A 20,913-nucleotide genomic window follows, 5' to 3' on the forward strand; every position below is an offset into this window, starting at 1 on the left:
TTTTGAACTTATCCACGTCACCAGCGCTGATTGAATACTATTTAGTTCATAAAAACATGAAAAATCGGTTTTTTAATCATTTGAAATATTATTTAAATGTTTTTTTTTTGCTTAAATATGGAAGTGTTTCATCATCTTCGGAATAATAGACACTAGAAGCAACGTATTAACAAATAGAGAAATATCTGTGTGGGAACCACCCCAAATAAAATTTAATTACAATGATTCCCACATTTTGGCTGTTAACCTCTCACTCGTGGCATAGCTAACAACAAGATGTACGTTACGAAATTGTGTTGGGCGCTGGCGTGCGAATTTCGTTGTCACATTCTTCATGTAATCGTGACGAACGTTGCATCCGTGATAATTCATGTTAGGTCGGTTTTTAATATGCATATCCGAGAAACAAATGAATCATCCTTATGACACCTTCTTACAGGATCGGTGATTAAGGCATCTTATAATCTTCTTCTGATTTTTTTCTCCGTATAACCGATTTTGTTTACATATAACACATCACTCAATGAGTCGTGTGATAAACTAGCAATTACTTTCTCATTTGAGCTAAAATTCTTATCGTCGAGCATTTTTTTGAGATATGCGAATACCCAATAGTCACTGGGGGGCCAGATCTGGTCTATACGGTGGATGAGGAAGCTATTCGAAGTGTTAATCGTTCAATTTAACCATCGTTACCATCAACTTGTGAATCGGTGCATTGTCTTGATGAAACAGTTCACATATGAGGTGGTTTTTCCTTGATTTTTGGATTCAAATAATCCAACAACTCCATGTTGTATTCACTATTGATTTTCTCTCCCTTTTGGGGACAGTTGATTAACAATATTCCATGCGGATCTCAAAATACTGAAACCATAACCTTCTCTGTTGATTGTTGTGTCTTCGGACGCTTCGGACGTGGTTTACCGGCTGTAGTCCACTCAGATGATGATAGTTTTGATTCCGGAGTGAAGTAATGGATCCATGTTTCAACCTTTTTCACATATCGATGCTAAAAATCTGATTTATTACTTGTAACATGCCCAAACACTCTGAATTATCAACACGTTGTTGTTTTTGATCGACTATAAGTAAACGCGGCACCCACTTTGAAAAAAGCTTTCTCGTGGTCAAATCTTCATGCATAATTATAAACACACTGTCTTACGGACCCATCTATCTCACGCGATTCTAATTTACGATTAGATGTAACCAATTTGTAGACTTTTTTGATGTTTTCTGGAGTAACCTCTCTTGGACGACCAGAATAATCGGTGTTTGAATCCAGTAGTTCTTCTCGATGGGCAAAGTCCGGATAACACTTTTGAAGCTATTGCTGAGCTTTTATCGTATTTTTTTTTCATCAAGAAGCAATGATAAATTAACACACAAACTTATACAAAAGTAGCTTCACTTAAATGTGTTTCATTTTTTTCTGACTCATCGAAATGTCATGAAATTTCACACAGAGTCTTATGAAAGTTGGTACTTCATAAACGTCATATGGATTTGACAATGACAGCGTCATTTGTCTGTCAATCACATGACTTATTAAGTGATGTAATATCGATATAGTTCTTGTTGACCATAATAAACGTTCATTTTGTTTGCATCACGATCAACAATATTCTTTCTTAGATGTTTCGACTTAATCTTGCCAGTAGTCCATGTAATTAGATGATCTAAAGGTTATTCACATAACACGATAGAAGAGTCATCTAGGAAGGTTAGTTAGTTAGTCAATTTTCTCTGCTAGACCAAGGATTATGAAGACAATTTATTTTTTAGACGACGCCATCTCAAAGTTGTTCGTTCTGTATTGCGTTTTGAGTGTTCCATGTAGTGAAAGTGACAGTTCCGTACTGCGAAACACTTTCGGGGCGCTCTGGAGTGACTCTGGAATGACAGTTGACACTCTCATGATTTAGCATAACCTTAAATTTTCAATTTTCTCTTTTATGTTTATGTGTGGTCTAAAAAATATTGTGTACGCCACACTTTCAGTCCATGACATACAAATAACTATTTATTGACATATTTCTGCTGATAATTATTTTAAGTTGTAAGTAATTTTCAATCAGAAGGGACCTAAAATCAAAATTGTTTTGATTAAACTAATGTGTGAAAGCTCGAATTGTCTCGGTGGAGATTGATTAGTGTTCTGCGATTGGTTTTTCTGTTTTTTTCTGGTAAACAAATGCTGCCGCAGTTCTACGAAACTATTTCATTGAAATGTCTAATGTAATTTTTATGAAAACGTTATATGAGATGTGATTAATCTACTGGATTAATTTCATTTATTTAGAGTATTGATGTGAAATATTTGTTTATAAAATGAAAACAAAATCTAAAACACCAAAAACATTTATTCAAAAAGATGAGTTATTTGGATAATAATATGTTTTATCACTCACTACAATAAAATGGTAAGGTTTTCCAATGACATACTTTTTATTTATTTAAATTCGACGATTGACCTTTTCCTAGAAGATTATGATAATTGAACGAAGTTTTTAGCAACGTAACTAATGATTTCCAATGAATATTTCCTAATACATATTCTGAATTATTGTCGATTCATCTTCGTACTAATTTATATAATAAATATACAGTCAAATTAATTGAAACCAATTTAGGTTGTAATCCCTTAAAAAAAACGTTTTCCTCTATTCGACTAGAATATGGTTTCAAACGAAATATCCCGATTTCCATTCTATTTCCATGACAGTTTAGAAAATAGGCGAATAAAATGTATAAGGGAAAATGGAGGTGTAGATTTATATAACCTAACTTTTTTGTTTTACCAAAGCAAAATACTATAATCACGAAGAATTCTTTTGAGATACAATAGTCTCAGAAATTATTTGATATATTTCAATAAAGCCCTTTGCAGTGCCACCATAAACTTAAGAACGCATACAAAAAAAAACAAGTTATTCAACATCTATTTTCTGCATCTTTCCAAACTACTGGTTCATCTCCAGATGAAGAATGGTAAAGATAATTATTTATTCCAAACTTTGAAGCAATTGCATTATGTTTTAATGGTATATATAATTATAATAATTATAATTTATGATAATTTTCTTCAGAATGTCTCTTTATAGCGAACAAATGATATATATTGAATGACAAATGTAAAATGCTCAATATCAAAGCTCAAAATTGTGTAGTTAGGTAACAAACATTAATTAATTAATCAATATGACTAAAATAAGCTCTTTAAATCAAAATAGAAAATCAGGAACAGTCATTTCAAGTTACAATTCAGTTTAAAATAAATCAAAATGGTATAACGAGATTTTTAATTCACTCACAACAAACAACAAGGTAAAGCGAAGAAAAGGAGGTGATGGAATCGTGGATTATTTGAGAAACTTCTATTTATATGTACCTACAGGGTATTTAAATCTAAATATAATTGCTAAAAAATACAGACCTAGAATTATATCACAGATTATAGTTATTATCGTTACATTTGTTTTGGTGATAATTGCCTCATAATTATTATGACCCGGATATTTTTATACACGATTCGTACATATTCTAAAGACTTCTAATATATTTTTTTCATAATATTGGGATCGTAGAGGTCGAATACGATTTATATCTTTACAATCAGTACGAGTTTTTCGTACAAGCATTTAGTACCATTTATAACAAAATAAATTACTGTTTGAGAAACTCTATACACACCATATTTGATGAAGCAGCTACGACTAAAAGACACTGTATCAAAATGCCAATGTGGTCAAAGCAAAAAAGTAAGATCCGTGATACAATAGAAAGCGAAAAAGAAAAATAAAAGGTTTAAACAATATTCCAGAAACTCTAATGATACCAAAGTGATAAGGACATAAGAAAGAAGCAAATAGATGTGACTGGAAAGAAATAAATAGCTTACGAAACATAGAAAAGACACTAACTAAGATCTGTTGGAAGTTGGAATGATATAGGAAGGAGGAGTGGAAAGCTCTACCAGCCTACACTGCCAACGAATGTGACAAAAGTGTGCAGATCATAAGGAGGAGACTTCAGTTTATTTACTCCTTCTTCATTACTTCCCTGCATCCCCCAATCGATAATAGTTGGTAATACAGTATGGGGTTGACTCTTCTTGCTCTTCTACTTCGTCGTCGTCTTCTACGTTTCTCTATACCAGAGCTTGCCGCTATTTTGTTCTTCGCGTCGCAGGTCCTGTAGGTTTTTTATGATGAAGGTTGTTATTCAAATCAAATCATTCAAATCTCTGTTTTGCTTTTCTGGGTAGCGAACATCTAAAATGTATAATCATTTACATAAACCTGCGACTTTAGAAAAAGTATAACGGCGTCAATTCGTACAATTTCAACAACCAATTCACGTCTCAATAATTAGTGAAGAATGTCCAATATGGCATGAGCTGTGTGGTACAAATCGATGTCCCGTTAGTGTATATTTCTTCCAATTTAGATCAATAGAAGTGACTAATTATTTTTTTTTATTGCTTATTGTTGACCAAACTGTTCCTATAGAAATATGGACCGTTGAGTTCTCCAGCTGAAAATCGCAAAGGGGTTTGAACGTTCTTGGATATCATGTGAATTGGTATCGTTTATATTCAACAATTTTGTCTGCTCATACATCCATTTATGAAGGAATTGTCCTCATACCTTAAGTGAACATTGAGTTGGGATTTTGGATTCTCCAGAGCTCATTCAGCCAACATAAGTCGTTGTCTGTGGTCGTTTACCTTGAGCTCCTGAGATAGTTGAATTGCGTACGAGTGCAAGCCACAATCACGATAAGTTTTGGTCTGTGGAAGGCCGAGTTCATGGCCACTATCAATTATTGAAGTTCAAAAGATCGTATTTTCGGTTATTGTAAGTATTTTTTCTAAAGTTATTAACATCATCGACACAAAACTCAGGTGGTGATTGGTCATATGAAATTAAGATGGGTCTTAAAATTTCCCAGCCCATTCTTTACCAGGATATCACAAAAAGTGCTGACTGAAGTTGAGTTTATTTTTTTTCTTAAATTGCAGTAAAATTATAAACTAGAAATGTTGTAATTTCCGTGCATTCCCAAAGGTCTAAATACGGGTATTTTTTCAATATTCCTGTTAGATTATACGGGGGTGAATTAGCAGCCCTTTTTGAAAATGAAGTTTTTGCTTTGTTTTATATAAAAATATTTGTCATTCTTGCATTTATTTCTAAAATAAATAACCAAATGGATGGCCGTACATGTTTAGAAAAAAAAAATAACGAGTAACATCCTGTATAATACAGAACGCAACGAAATTATGTGAATTTTATTAATAATTAATTTTGATTCGTCTAATGAATAATTAAGTAAGAAAATCAAAATATTTGAAGAGTTTTGTTTACGGAAATGTATATTTGTATAATTTTGCATACTATTTTTAAAAAGTATTGATTAAATGAATTAGTTAACGTACCATACAGCAAAAAAACCTGAATTTTGTGCAGCAGCTTCTTATATACCTTCATTAAAGTTTCTAATGAGTACTTTATAATATATACAGTACTAATTTCCACCATGCAATGGTTTTCATAGTCGTTGTTTATCTCATTACTCATTTTAGTAACACATTATTAATAATAAACCTGATTGACACACTGTGAGGTTTATAATAGTTGTTATTTCACCTAAAAGATCAACAATATGTCCCAATAGAAAAACATTAAATGGAATGATGCAATTAAGTTTGAATAACATTTGTTTTGATATTTTCTTTATGTCCTCAATCTCTCTTCCAGTATAGTTAACAACATTTTCAAAATAAATCACTCAATCAATTTTTTTCGTTATTCATTTAACTCAAATTTCCCAAATACCTCAACTTCAAATCGATAAATCTTAATATTGATTGAAATTAAGCCCAAAAAAACCTGAAAACTTGACCTCTCATTACAGATATATGAAATATAAGACTGTGCTTGATATATAAGCACTCAGGAACTCACCGAAAACCTGTCGAATCGCTTTGAGTGGCTGTTACCTAAGGTGGTACATAATTGAATCGATTGGCTTCAAAAGCTACCGATGAATAACTATGTTAAGCTTATGTGTGTCCCTGAGCAATCTAGAGGCCAGGAAATGAAAGGTTTCCTATCGGTTTGGTATCATATGCTACAAACAAAAGTTTAGTTGGAAATATCTTTCTGAATTAGTGGTTAGAAACCACCGGAATGCGACACATCTTATCAGAAGGATAAGGTACTGATGTACCTTATCATCCAACTCAAAAGAAATCATCTAAGGCTGATCATAGGTTTGTTTATTGGCTACTGGTAAAGAACAAAGCTACTGGAGATTATGTGAATCACGTATGATGCTCAATACGCAAGATGTAAAGGTGGATGTTCACCCCATAAGTGAGAAAACATCGATATCAAGAATCCAGATAGATTCAGGCCTCTTTGCGAGATAGTACTAAAAAATTTCAGTGAATATAAAGAGAAAATATCAAGAAATTTCCAAAAGAATTACTGATACGTCAGTATCACAAATGTTCAGTATTTTATAAGAAAGATCTAATCAGATGACATAATTTGTGTTGGAAAACTTTCAGTGTCTGTAAAAAAACACAATTCATTCTTCGACAATACCAATAAACAATATTTTAATTTTATTTGAATTCCATAACCCAGTTCAAACACATTACTATGGAAACGATTTTATTATACAAAATCTTCTGATTTTATGGTCCTATTACATGACATAATTCATAGAATTAACATTTTTTTTCATGTTACATAAAGTATTGAGACATTTTAGAGCTTAATGCACCTGATATATCAGTATACGAGAGTTGGAAAAATATTTGCTCATACCTTGGGAGATTTTCACCTAAATTTCAGCAAATTTGGACACATAATTTTTGTCAGACACTCATTAGGAGACTCGGCATTATCATTTAAGAACGAGCACCTAAATTCAAACGTTGCCATCTCAGACAAATTTGCGACAACGAATATCAGGCAAAAGAAGTTTGGAAGTTTTTGTTGATAATATACAAAAACCAAAGTACATTATTAGAAATAGGAATATCAGATTTAAGTCTTTTATAATAAAATATAAGTGCAATGTCACCAAATATCATCAGATATTTCTTGGTATTTGTTTTTGTACCTGTTTGTTGTCACAGCACATTTTCCAACACGAGAAAATTACCTGCAGCTAAATTTCTATTATACTTCTCCGTTCTATTTCAATAAGACCAGGTCCTGCTCAATCCTCTACGTTTAGTACGTTTGGTCCTCTTCCTGGATCTTCCTGAGAAGCTGAACTCCATCTGTCCTACCACCTCTTTGGTGGTCTGCCTACAGGTCTACATGTGTTCGGTCTCTGAGTTTTAGCCCACTTTGCCCAACTGTCTTCCACGTGATTCCTCCAGAATCTTTTTCGTGCCCTGACCCATCTCACCACATCCTGTAAGCTCAATTTTTCTCTTATGTCATCACTCCTTATTAAGTCCCTGATGGTGACTTCATTGATGGTTCCCAGTATTTTCGTCTCTGTGGTTCTCATTATTCTTTTTGTTGTTGATGTCTCAGCTCAGGTTTCTGAGGCTTTTGTGAGAATTTATAGATTCTGGTCTTGCTCTCTTAGCTCCTCGCTTTGTTTCTCCACACTATATCTCTCAGACAACCGCTGACTTTTGATGCCTTCATCGCTTGTGTTCGTGCCTCCTCTGTCAGGTTTCTGTCACTAGATACATTCACTCCCAGGTAATTGAATCTTGATACCTGCTGTATTATTCCGCTATCAACTGCCAATTTGCATCTAATAGGATTATTTGATATCACCGTTGATTGTGTCTTGTTGACTGAGATGTTCAAATTGAATTTTTCGGCAGAAATTCTCATCTTATATACTAGATGTTGTATGTCGTCTTCATTTTTTGCTACGGCAATACCATCGTCTGCATAAAACAATACCTTTAGGGAGCGGTAACCCATTCTGTATCTATTTCCAATAAGAGGTGTTATTTTGAACAGCCCGCTATTTCGGTAAATGTCACTTTTGAAGCTGTCATTTTTTGACATTTGACAAGTAGAAAATACGCCATTAATGAAAATGCGTTCAACAACGCATTGAAATTATTAAAATTCGCTATAAAAATGGTGAAAGTTTGGCAGAGACGGTTCGTAAAACTGAAACATTTTTGGGTCGACGTGAAGCACCTTCTCGGACCGCAATACAGAAATTAGTGGAAAACTTTGAACTGTTAGGACAAGTTAGTGATGTGAAGAATAAAACCCGTGCACGTCGCTCAAGAACAACTGAAAATATTGCTGCTGTAGCCCAAAGTGTTGAAGAAAACCCAGGTTTGTCCATTCCTCGTCGTTCTTTGGAATTAACCATTCCACAAACGTCATTACACCGTATTTTGCATAAAAACTTGGGTCTTAAGGCCTATAAAGTTCAGTTAACACAAGAACTCATGCCGGCCGATCATCAACAACGTCGTGTCTTTGCTGATTGAGTCCTTGAAATGCATGAAAATGATTCAAAATTTCATCGAAAAATCATCTTAACTGATGAGGCCCATTTCCACCTAGGTGGTTACGTCAATAAACAAAATTGTCGAATCTGGGGCTCGGAAAATCCAAGAGTTATTGTTGAAATTCCTCTCCATCCTCAACGTGTGACTGTTTGGTGCGGTTTATTGGTCTGGCGGTGTCATTGGACCTTACTTTTTCGAAAATGAGGCTGGAGCAACAGTTACGGTGAATGGATTGCGCTATGGAGAGATGATTAATGACTTTTTATGGCCGGAATTGGATGGTATTGATTTGGACAACGTTTACTTTCAACAAGACGGCGCTACGTGCCACACAAGCAACGAAACCATCGATCTTTTACGGGAAAAATATCCGGACCGTGTTATCTCTCGAAGAGGTGATCACAATTGGCCAGCGAGATCTTGTGATTTAACACCTTGCGACTTTTTCCTTTGGGGCTACGTGAAAGATAAGGTCTACTCCAACAGTCCAGCATCGATTCAAGACCTCAAAGATGGAATTCGTGAGGCTATCGAGGACATAGGGCAGCCGCTTTGTAATTTGGTTACGGAAAATTTAATGAAAAGGATATGGTCCTGTAAGCGCAGTCGTGGCGGCCATTTGGCTGATGTTGTGTTCCATTATTAACGGCATACCTTTCTCTTTATAATGAAATAAACATCCGATCATTTATCTCAAAAAATGGCATTTTTCTTTGAATATCAAAATAACACCTCTTATTAGAAAATACTTCACTTGTAAGTTTTCTATTCACCCACTCATCAAGCTTCATAGCTTCCAAATTTCCGCAATTATCTTGGCTTCAAAAGATGTTTTATCAATAACGAAAACAACAGCAAAAAATCAGATGAAGTCACATTAACAAAGGAGAAAGTTTACTTACTATATGAGGCAAGAATCTGATGACTAAAAACTACTGGTTGGTTTTCTGGAACTGCTCCTTAAGACGGTAGACATGGCAGAGAACGACTACTGCAGATTCTGCGAGCAAGCCTTGATACAACAGATTATCTCCTCTGTTCTGTCCCCATTTGGCTTTGGACAGTGGGATACTGAAAATAGCCTCCTTTGAGAGTTGTTGCAATTTATAAATTCAATGGTTGCATCAATGGTTGTTCAGCGCTTCAACAACAGGCAGTAGAAGAAGAATAACAGCAAACAAAAGCGAGTTGAAGCGAATGGCGTGCCAAAATAGTCAAATTCAGAGGTTAACAATGTAAATGTTACGATTTATAATTAGTTTTCTATCACTATTAGTCAATTTTGCAATAAATTAGTTTGAATACCAGTTCGTATCGTTTCTATGGAATACAGTCCACATAATGAAAGATAAATTAAAGGGATAAAAAAAAAGGAAAAGTCTACGTATTTTGAAAGCAGAACAAAGAGATGTAGAGTAAAAAATATCTTTTATGTATAGGTGCAGATTAGTTGGAAGGCCAAAAAGTCTAGACTCCTCAAATAATATACGTTCAAAATTTGATTTTCCACCAATAAAAGCACCAAGAATGAATCTTGATTCCATTTCTCAATAATTCTAGATGTTATATTGGGTGATGGATGATAATTCAAGATTCTAATCATAAGCTGTGTCTTATTTTCTTTTGCAAGGCATAAAACAATCAAAAAAATTCGTATGCTAACACCAAAAGGAGCTGAACAACCTCAACCAAACTAAAATTATTATTATCTTCCTTTGAAATTAAGTGATAAATAAAAAATTCCAAAAATTTCAAGCTAAGATCGTTAATAATGATAAATAGTTGCCTGTTTTAAAATCTTTGTTATTTAAAGATTGAAATCGAATTCGACAATTTTCACAGAGGATAATTACGAGATGAAAACAATTAAAAAAACAGCGAATATATATGTCTAATGATATAGAAAAACTACCTTTTTTTCAAGCACTAATTACCACACCTTCCAATTTAATAGTCTTCGCCATCCTGGTGACCTTTCAGAAGAAACAGATACGATAAAACAAAAAGAAATACATCGAAAAATTTCACGGCGGTAAGAGAAGGGCATTGGAGATGAATCAAAGATGCTAGACATCGATTTACTATAAATATGAATTAAAGAATTCAATTGCTTGTGCTTAGTTTAAAAGTGATCACTGAGGCATTAACATGATTACACTGGTGAGTTCCATAGTTTTGGAATATTAAGTGATAATAATACAACTTTATTTTGGAAAAATAATCATTTTTTACCAAGATACATGATACATGAAGTAGTATTTTGATAATATAATGTCGTTATTACTTTTAATAATAATTTTATATTAAAACATAAAAATAGTTGATGTAGGAACAAGTTATCAAACTCAAAATGTTTCAGAACAGATTTCGAAGCACTAAAACTAGTCACTAATAAAGTCATTAAATATTTAATTGAAAAAAAAAATCATTTTAAATTTAAATCTTTATATAATCAACTATGTTGAAAAATATATTTCCCAATATGATTGGTATAATCTTTGTAGCTATTTCTTCAATATTTGTTAATATTATAATCTCCCAATTTCATTGATCCCTTTAACATACATTAGGATTTCCATTCCACTGTAATTTTTTCTTAATCTCATTCCTCCTCGCTCTGTTGTCAGTTTCTTCAACATATTTTCCATTATAAGATTTTCGAGAACTATAACCTGAGTTTAGGTACATCACATATCAAACTGATTGCGAATCCTAGCTCAGAACGAGATTTAGATCACAGTTTCCAACAGTAACGTCCAATTTTCAAATTTCAAACATGGTCTACAAGAATTTTTGATGTTTTTACTTTTTCGAGCGTTAATTCTTCCTTAATATTTATTTTGTTATATAATACATTCTAGATCTACCCACAGAAATGGATGTTTTATTAGTATTTTAAAAAACCATAGACAAATTAAAAAAAACCCGTCAGTCTTCCTGGGTAAAAAGTATCCTATCATATGATTACTATCTGATTAAGTCGATCAGATTCCTTACAACAATGAACGTGATCCGGATTAATTCAGACATGATCTGGTTCATCACCCAATCATAGTTTCTACGTAAGCTATTATTCAACCCCTTCTGTTACTCAAATAAGCAATAAAGATAGTGAATTATTGTGGCGTCTCCTTTATTAATTTTCTCCTTCACTAGTCAGTACACTTGCTAGGTCATAGTCATTCAGATCCTTTGATTGAATCAAAGGCTTGTTGAAGATCTTCAAATAACATTTCAAAATCGAATTTCCTCTATAGTTTTGACACGGCTGTTTATTAATTTTTTTGTGTATTATAACGCTTTTTTGATTCTTTTATTCTTCTGGTATCTTTTCTCCTCTCCATATATTTCTTATGAATCTATATAATCGTTCTTGCAGATCATTTCCATTATCCTTTACCAGATCCATATTAGTTCATATTTTTTAGGTGTTTTCTAATTCTCACTATTTCTAATTACTTCAATTTCCACATTTTTTTTTGTTGGTTACTCTGTTAATTCCTCTCCGTTTTTTATACTTTTCGTTAACAGTTGTTGTTCATCAGATATCTTTAAACTTCATTTATTTTACTTTTATGTATCTAGTTTTCTCCATGTATTCTCCCAGAAAATGCTTTTGTGTTATTTTTAATCTTTCTTTCTCAACAATTCTTATCTTGACGTGACGTTTTTTCAGGTTTTATAATTGTTGTATTATATTTTTTCTTGCGTCTTCATATTATTTGATCGCCACCATCTCAATCTTGCCATCACTATTCACTGCATTTGCTCTACGTGATTTCTTTCTTATCCCCACGTATAGTAGTTGTTGTACAAAATAAAGTGACGAAACTGGAAAGCCCTCATTATTTATCATTAGAATGATCATATCATTTTGTTAATATTCTTAACCTCAATTTGGAAATCGTTTGTAAATGTTGTTTACTCGAGGAGTAGCTTTCGGTTGTAAATTATTAAATTTAATTTGATTACTACTGAATATCACATCATTAATGAATTACCTGTTCGTTTCAAATAGACTTCTTCATATTTTGTTGTGCAACTAAAAGAAAATTATTGATAGATCAAATTTATTTGATATTACCTCCGTAAAATCTATCTAACTCCATTTTGAGCTTTTGATTCTTAACAAATATGAATTTCTTTGTAATTACTAGCTTTGTAAGGATTTGAAGGACCTGGTAATGATTCAAACATTTATTTGTTTGGTATAAGTTTTGGTTTTAGTGAGAAAACTGAGAAATATTATTGGAAATGTGTTAAAGAAATTGAAAATATATATACAAATACAAAAAAAATGTTTCACACTGCTTTCTTTAGTGTTGAAACTATTTTATAGCACTAAACAATACTATTATGAAATTGATGACCTATTTTTATCCTTAGGTACTCAAATTTGTGAGAATTATCTCGAAAAAATGATAAATGACATCAAAAGGAACTACAATCAATTTACGAAACAAAATGGATACTAAAAAAGAAAATGTAGAACGTTTCCTCACAATATGTACAAAGACCTTCACAACAACTATCATTCTAATAAAAATTATATTAGAATAACTCCAAAAGGGCATAAAAGTGATGTAATATATGAAATACTTGTCATGATTGCTCCTAATATAGGACAGACATCTCAGAATTTGAATAAGAGATTAAAAAGACATCAATTAATTTATAGATTAAAATTTCATTCTTATACTTTAAACTGATATCTGCTTTTTATTCGTGATGTAACTATTGATGAGAAAAGTACTTTAATATCAATTTGCGACATGATCTATTGATTAATACAATTATACGAGGTGTCAAATATATTTTGATTAAGACCAAAAATATTTATTGACAAAAACATGTGACAGAATTGAATGAAAGAAATTATTTAATCGATTTATTCAATGCTTTGCAACTAATTTTTTTCGCTCTACTTATTTTGACTGGAACAAAGTACAAACCATTATTTGAAAGTCTCTCTGATCTACAAATAACTCAAAATTTTCGAATTCTTTCTGTATCATACTCACTCGACCGCCTTCAATTTTTCTTATTTGAAATTTTTGTATCCGAAGTTTCTTACTCTCGATATATTATTGTAAATATTTGTAAAATTTAACAAATTTTGTTTTCAATTGGCAGGTAGTTCTTATTGGTTTGTTTGGCTGCTCTTTGGGTCAGTATAGACCGAATCCAGCAGCTGGATCTGCAGCAGCAGCTCGTATTGTTAGCCAAACACAGGAAGGACCAAATCCTGATGGATCTTACGCCTGGAGGCAAGTATTTTTCATAACAATTTTGAGAAAATCGTCTTTGATCAACTAGCGATAATTTTTACAACAAAATTTTACGAAACTTATATAATACAATTATTGCTTTACGGGCGTTGCGTGAAAATTTTGTTCAACAAGTATGTTAATCCCTTTATTTTCATCATTTTAATAATAAATTCATAAAATGAATCATAATAATATAGTTAAAACTTTCTGGCAACATAATTTTTGCTCAGTATTGATTCAAGAAGCAATAATAATCGTAAAGGTACAGTTTTGATACCTAAAGTGGTCAGTCCAAGGATCAGTTTTGATCAGCAGCTCTAGGTCTGTTTTTAAAGCCTTGTTTAGCTTATAACTTCTTTTTCACTTATAAACAAGAACATAAGAATGAATCTAATTTGTACAAAGACTCGAGTTGGTTTGAAAGTCAAAGAAAGGGTAGAAAACAAAGATAAAGAAGTTTACAGAATCGAAAATCGCACTGTATCTTTAATTAGTTACAATAAATGTGATGAAAGTTAATGGTTATCGATAACATAATCTAAACTTCATTATTTCAAAATCGAATAGTCTCTACCTAATAATATTTCACGTTTAAGCAAAGTTTACACGTAACCTAACTTAACCATGACTATTTTTTTATCATCTCCATTAGTTTGATGATATAACCCACCCACACGAAAAACATAAACTCAAATCTATATTCTGTTTTGCAGTTATGATACAGACAACGGTATCTCCGCCAGAGAAACCGGTAGACCGAAATCTGCTGACATTCTTGAAGCTCAAGGCGAATTCAAATTTACTGCTCTAGATGGTACTCCCATCCAATTAATTTACGTTGCCGACGAAAATGGATTCCAAGCTCAAGGCGCGCATCTACCAACTCCTCCACCTATTCCAGATGCTATTTTAAGATCACTCGAGTACAACGCCCAGCATCCAGAAGAAGATGACAGCCAAAGACCCGCCCAAGGTGGTGGATTCAGAAGTGGATAATTCCGATTCAACGAGATTATTTCAATATAATGCTCTGTGGTATTTAATTTTTATGTGATGTTTATATGTTGTAATATATTTAATATATCTGCAAATAAAATTATTGATAAAACTAGTTTTTTTTACATTCCTTGATGTTTCTTCTTGAACACATATCTTGAACTGAATTTTAAGGTTAAGTAAAGGGAAAAATAACGAAAGAAATATGATTATCGTCTCAGGTGTCAGCACATGTTTTATTTGTTGCTATAACTAGTAAATTTTTCGAAAAATATGTTTCAAACAGCGTTCAAAATCTTCTTTTCTAATGTCCAGTTTATTTGTAAAGGGAGAAATTAGGAAGAACCGAAAAAAAGTCGAACAAATCTTGTTGACAAGAATTCTCTTGGTTTCATATCAATAAAAGAATCAATAGTGACCATTTCAAGTACTTTTCCAACGAAAAATGTGTACAAAAAGTTATAAAGAGCTAAAGAGTATGTATTGAGGTTATGTATGTACCGTTTTTTGCTTATGTCTACATACTTCATCCACTTGATGCATATAAACTTTTTCCAGTTGATGAAATTGCTACTAGGATTGAAGAATACGTCGATAATATATCCAATGGCAATTATTACTAAAAATAACATAATATTTTACAAAAATAGTTATAAATTATACTTGTTCACCTTAAATTTATTCTAATTATAGTGATAATTCATGATTATCTTCTTTATTTAATAATTTTAAGCCCATAATTGCCGTTTACTTTATTCATAATGCAGAATGAATATACTGAATTGTTTTGTGGGAGTCTCAAATAAATTATACTTAGAATTTAAAAATAATTCTATTACCAGGTCATATAACCCCGATTGAAATACTAAGAATACGTTTTGTAATGTATAACGTAACATCCTATTAGAAAACTTACCAATCACCACACCTGCTAATGTAATCCTGGTGATCTTTCAAGATGAATTTTAAACGAAAAGAAATGCATCCAAAAATTGAACGACGGAGAAGAAGAAGAAGAAGGGATTTGTTAGTGAAATGAAGATGCTAGACCTCGATTTACTATAAATATATAAAATTAAGAATTGAGAGTTGCGTATATTTAGTTTACAAGTGATTATTGAGGCAATAACATGGTTTCATTGGTGAGTTGGTTAGGGTAATAAAATTTGTGATAATAATAGTAATTTTCTGATAAAAATAATCGTAGAAAAAACATTTTTCGGGAAAATATAATCAGATCATAACTGCAAAATTAATAAGTCATAACTTCCCTGATTTGACAACTGTCATATACGAATGTCATAATAGCAGAGGTATAAATTATTTTTTAGACGACGTCATCTAAAAGTCGTTCGTTCTGTATTCGTTTACATACCGAAAGTTGCGTTTTTAGTGTTCCATGTAGTGAAAGTGACAGTTCCGTACTGCAAAACACTTCGTCAAAGTTGACAGTTGACAGTTTCACTTCGATGATTTTGCATAACCATAAATTTTTAATTTTCTGAAATTATTTATTTTCTTTCCTCAGTGTAATTGAGTAACCAAGTAATTTCTATAGTAACCGAGTTTTGTATTATTTAAAACTATAAAATAACTTGACATATTTTGTCGTTTAGTTGAAAGCGTGACATTTATTATAAAATGAATGTTTAAAATGATGCATTTGATTGTGTTTATGGTAGAACAATGCCCGTTTTAAAAAAAAAATATTGTACGTAATACGTCCCGAAAGTTGTTTTTTTCTGGACTCACAGGCTTGCAATTTGCCCCCTCGTCCAGTGAAACATCACTTTCGGGACTTGTTACGTGATAGTAGTTTACAATGGACATTTTTGTACCATAAACACAATCAAATGCATCATTTATTTTATAGTTTTAAATAATACAAAACTCGGTTACTATAGAAACCAATTGACCACTATCTTGGACTAACTATTTTATTATTTTTTTCAATAAATTGAATTGAAAACAGTCAGGATGTAAAATGTGTTATGATTCATAATAAATGCTTAAAAGCAAAGGCTATTTCCTACCTTTAGAAGGTCATAGAAAGTCTACTACTTCCTCTGTAACCTCAAGATCCCATACCTCAACGCGAACTATCTTCAAGAAGCAAATCTTCGATATTCCACCATCAGAAGATCAGAAGATCCCCAGTGGAACATCTGATGAATGTTTCTGATAAAAAATAAGAACGAAAAAACGATACACCGAAACCAGATCGATTAGAATCAGTATTATAAGAGTACAAGTAGTTTTCATCCGCTAATTTGGAGCTTAATTACCAAATAATGTCTTGGCGTCTAAGGAAAAAAATATCATGACTGAACGATTAAAAAACGCTGTGCATTTGGCTCATCAACTTTTCTTCTCTTCATTTTCATATATTTCAAACAGTTTACAAAAAAATTAGTATCATCATTCACGTAATTAATTGAATATATTTCGACTTTCTAGGCCTATAAGTTTTTCGATTGTATCAATACATAAATACGGGGTGTATTCGAAATTATAAAACATTTTTATCTTATCTATTCCCAGGTAATTCTATTTGCATTATTCGGATGTACCTTAGGTCAATATAAACCGAATGTAGCTTCTTCTCCAGAAGCCGCAGCACGTATATTAAGTCAATCTCAAGACGGTCCTAATCCTGATGGATCCTACGCTTGGGGGTAAGAAATTCTAAGCTATAAATTATTTAAACCATTCTTATTTTCATAATTAAAAACTAATAATATCAATGTCTCTTTTTTCAATTGTATGAAACTTTTTGATATCACCGTATGAAATTCATTCTTATTCCAACAGTTACGAAACGGATAATGGTATTTCCGCAAGGGAAAACGGCGTACCAAAAGGTGCAGACACACTCGCAGCTCAGGGTGAATTCAAATTCACTGCTCTAGATGGTACTCCCATCCAATTAATTTACGTTGCCGATGAAAATGGATTCCAACCTCAAGGTGCACATCTACCAACACCCCCACCTATTCCAGATGCTATATTGAAGTCTCTCGAGTACAACGCTCAACATCCCGAAGAAGATGACAGTCAAAATCCTCCGTCCAGAATTGGTCTGAGAAGTGGATAATTTAAGAATATTATATTAATATAAAAGCTCTGTGGTATCTTGTATAAATCTGTGAAAAATTAAAGCTGTGAATAAAACGTTTCATAAATCAAACTTTCTTTTTATCTTGAGATGGTTTTTCACAAAGCCACAGGTTTTCCAAAGTGTTCTATTATACAATCACTGATTGGATCATTTTACTAAGTATATATCGACATATTATTATATGTCTTATGTATTACTTAACCTAATATTAACATACGATTATTAATATCTTCTGTTACAATGTACCAGCTCGTGATCGTACTTGTCTTGAGGATTAGACAACTCGTAACGAAAGATTATTCAGCTCAGGATTTTAATTATGAAATGACTAACCTAACTTAACGTAACCTAACTAATTACAAGTGTGCATTATTATGTTTTACGGAATTTTACAAATTTCGGTAACCGCAAATTTAAAAAATTCATTTCTCTATTGTATAGCACCAACAAATTGTTAAAAAACAACGTGTAGAATACAAAAATTCTGGATTTTAATATTTGTATTTTCCAACTTCATAAAACTCTTGATTAATCTGTCACGAGTTTTGAGTATTTGTACTCGGACTACCTTTTCGTTTACCTGAAATATCTCAGTCCCGATTTGGCGCATCTTAACGGATTAAAACGTCACAAGTTGTAGCGCATCCCAGACGACAAGGAGGTCACAAAAATTCACTGATTAATTAAACTAACACAGAATCAGGATTCTTCTTTAAAGTACAACAAATTTTCAGCTACAATTCTCGCTGATTTGTTCAAAAAGTATTTTGATCAAATCAAATCAATTTTTAACCAAAAAGTTGCCACAGGGGCTAGAATTATTGTCGATGACTTAGGACAGACATGGATACTCAGTATAAAAAAGTAAAAAAGCACAATTGTGCAATTAGAAACCAGCATCCAAAAAAAACGTAAAGCTGAGTTTGATGAAAATGAGAATCAATTGTTTCTCGTAATTTGACAGCTGTCAACCTGTCTGTCAATCACCTCATTATACTGACAGCATTAAGATCCGTAGAAATAACGAAAATGTTGATTTCATGGAATAACAATAACCCTGAAGGGCTGCAATGAAAATTCTATCATATAATAGCTTGGCGAAGATGGAAAACTGCTGATTGCTTGACTGACTCTTTTGTATCGAATCAAACAACGATGGTTCTGAAACAAATCGAGTATTCAGCAAGACTTTCCAACGTAGTTCAGGAATGTGTACTGAAAATAGAATATTTAAAAAAATTCACGTCAAAAAGGGGTCACAAAAATGCTAATCAATAAAATTACTACTTGAATATTGACAATGAACATCATAATCAAATTATTAACAGCAGCATGCTTATCAGAAATACATCTTCATCAGTTGTAGAAACTATTACGTGTGGATCTTCACTGAAATTTTCCAATTGTTCTTTTGTTAATTGCATCTCCAAATAAATTGGTTTTGCCCTGCATTTTTGAATAATTGGCAAGAAATTTTCTATCCGAATAACCCTGTTTCCAAGTAACAAGCTTTCGAAATCGTCAATGTCCTTAGGTTATTACTACTGAATTTTTTTAACAAAATCTGAAGGTTAAACACTTTATAAGAATGGGAATGGCCAGAAAAACAATTTACTATATCTGTCGGCGTGTTAAGTCACGAATTTCGATCGGAACAAAGTCAGAATCGGGCAGAAAAACAAAAAACATGCCAAAAATAAGTGAGAAGCTTTGGTTAACGCGACTCACAGAAAACTATTCCGAGAAAGCAACAAATGGAACAAAATTCAAAACTTTGAAGTCTCAACGAGTCATATTTTACTTTGACAAAAGTGAAACAGCGAATAATAACAATTATTATTGTAAGAAAGGCGCGGAAGTAAATTCAGTAGTGTATTTCAAAAGATACAACTCGAAGGTGTTTTCTGGCGATATATTTTTGTATTCGTTCTTCAGCAGACATTCTGTAACCACCAAAATACATGAAAAATAGTGTGTTAGATCTAGATTTATGCGGTTCACAAAGAAGAAGCATCCTGAAGGAAGTGTTAAATAATTAAATTGAAACAGTTTGTTATAATTAGCTTAAAATTATATTTAAAAAATGATATATATAAAAGTATATTGAAAAATGAATCCCTATTGAGGTAATGAGACTTTATATTCGAAACTACTCCATTACAAGCCAGGATTGAGCCAATTATCTCACAAATAACTTAATTATTGTATCTAAGAATAATATATTGATCTTGATATTGAATAATACACATTATTTATCGAGTAGTTTAGTGTCAGGTCTATTTTGTTGTGATAACACAATTGTTGTCATTACTAATTAATGATTGGGACGATGACATAGCGATATTAATTCTGTATAACACACAGAGAAAGACAGATCCATAATGTGTTTGATTACCTTTCTCAAAATCATATTAACGCGAGAAGTTATAGTAAATTGGGGATATTAAAAAAATATTTTCATAGTTTTAAGAAATGGAAGTTATAAATAAATAAACAAACGTTTCTATTTATAATCTAAAGCCAATTATCGTTAGATAAAATACAATTCTCTTCATGGAGCTGTTGAAAAACCATATTTTTGACTAATTGTTAATAAAAACAAAAATTTTCATAACCTTTTAGAAACGATATCAATAGCAATTTGTTTTATCCTTTATGAACAAATAAATCCATTTGAATCCTCATTATCCTGATTATACGAGAAGGATAATTTTATTGAAAGACTACCTCACATACAAGCACTCACTTTCCATACAATAGTTTTAGAGAAAGCAACAATATTTGATTGTTTATAACAAATGATTTTATTTTATTAAATTTCTGAATAATATCTGTATTACCACATAAACTTAACACCATAAAATTACACATAACGTCGTTGTTTAACATGGGAAATTCACTAATACACCACACCTCTCGACGTAATCGTATCTAGGTGATATTTCGGAAGAAACATATGTCAAACAAAAATAGATGGATCCAAAAATTTGAAGGTGAAAGGAGGGATTTCA

The 20,913-nt window shown here is 32.1% G+C and overlaps 2 protein-coding genes across 2 annotated transcripts; both read left to right on the top strand.

The window, feature by feature from the left end:
• The first annotated feature begins 10,617 nt into the window (after nt 1–10,617).
• Nucleotides 10,618–14,896, top strand: LOC130900084 (endocuticle structural glycoprotein ABD-4-like). The gene is made up of 3 exons (XM_057810425.1): nt 10,618–10,678; nt 13,652–13,785; nt 14,502–14,896. The coding sequence occupies exons 1-3, from the start codon at nt 10,667–10,669 to the stop codon at nt 14,782–14,784; spliced, it is 429 nt and encodes a 142-aa protein (XP_057666408.1). The 5' UTR covers nt 10,618–10,666; the 3' UTR covers nt 14,785–14,896.
• A 992-nt stretch (nt 14,897–15,888) lies between these two features.
• LOC130900085 (endocuticle structural glycoprotein SgAbd-2-like) lies at nt 15,889–17,960 on the top strand. Its single transcript, XM_057810427.1, has 3 exons — nt 15,889–15,926; nt 17,326–17,459; nt 17,596–17,960. The coding sequence occupies exons 1-3, from the start codon at nt 15,915–15,917 to the stop codon at nt 17,876–17,878; spliced, it is 429 nt and encodes a 142-aa protein (XP_057666410.1). The 5' UTR covers nt 15,889–15,914; the 3' UTR covers nt 17,879–17,960.
• The last annotated feature ends 2,953 nt before the right edge of the window (nt 17,961–20,913 follow it).

This window comes from Diorhabda carinulata, chromosome 12, assembly GCF_026250575.1.
Source record: "Diorhabda carinulata isolate Delta chromosome 12, icDioCari1.1, whole genome shotgun sequence".
NCBI classification, from domain to species: Eukaryota; Metazoa; Arthropoda; class Insecta; order Coleoptera; family Chrysomelidae; genus Diorhabda; species Diorhabda carinulata.

Excerpts from the sequence above, each read along its gene's own strand:
- LOC130900084 (XM_057810425.1), top strand. Across the intron at positions 13,786-14,501 it reads GATGGATCTTACGCCTGGAG|TTATGATACAGACAACGGTA; the intron begins GCAAGTATTTTT and ends TCTGTTTTGCAG.
- LOC130900085 (XM_057810427.1), top strand. Across the intron at positions 17,460-17,595 it reads GATGGATCCTACGCTTGGGG|TTACGAAACGGATAATGGTA; the intron begins GTAAGAAATTCT and ends TTATTCCAACAG.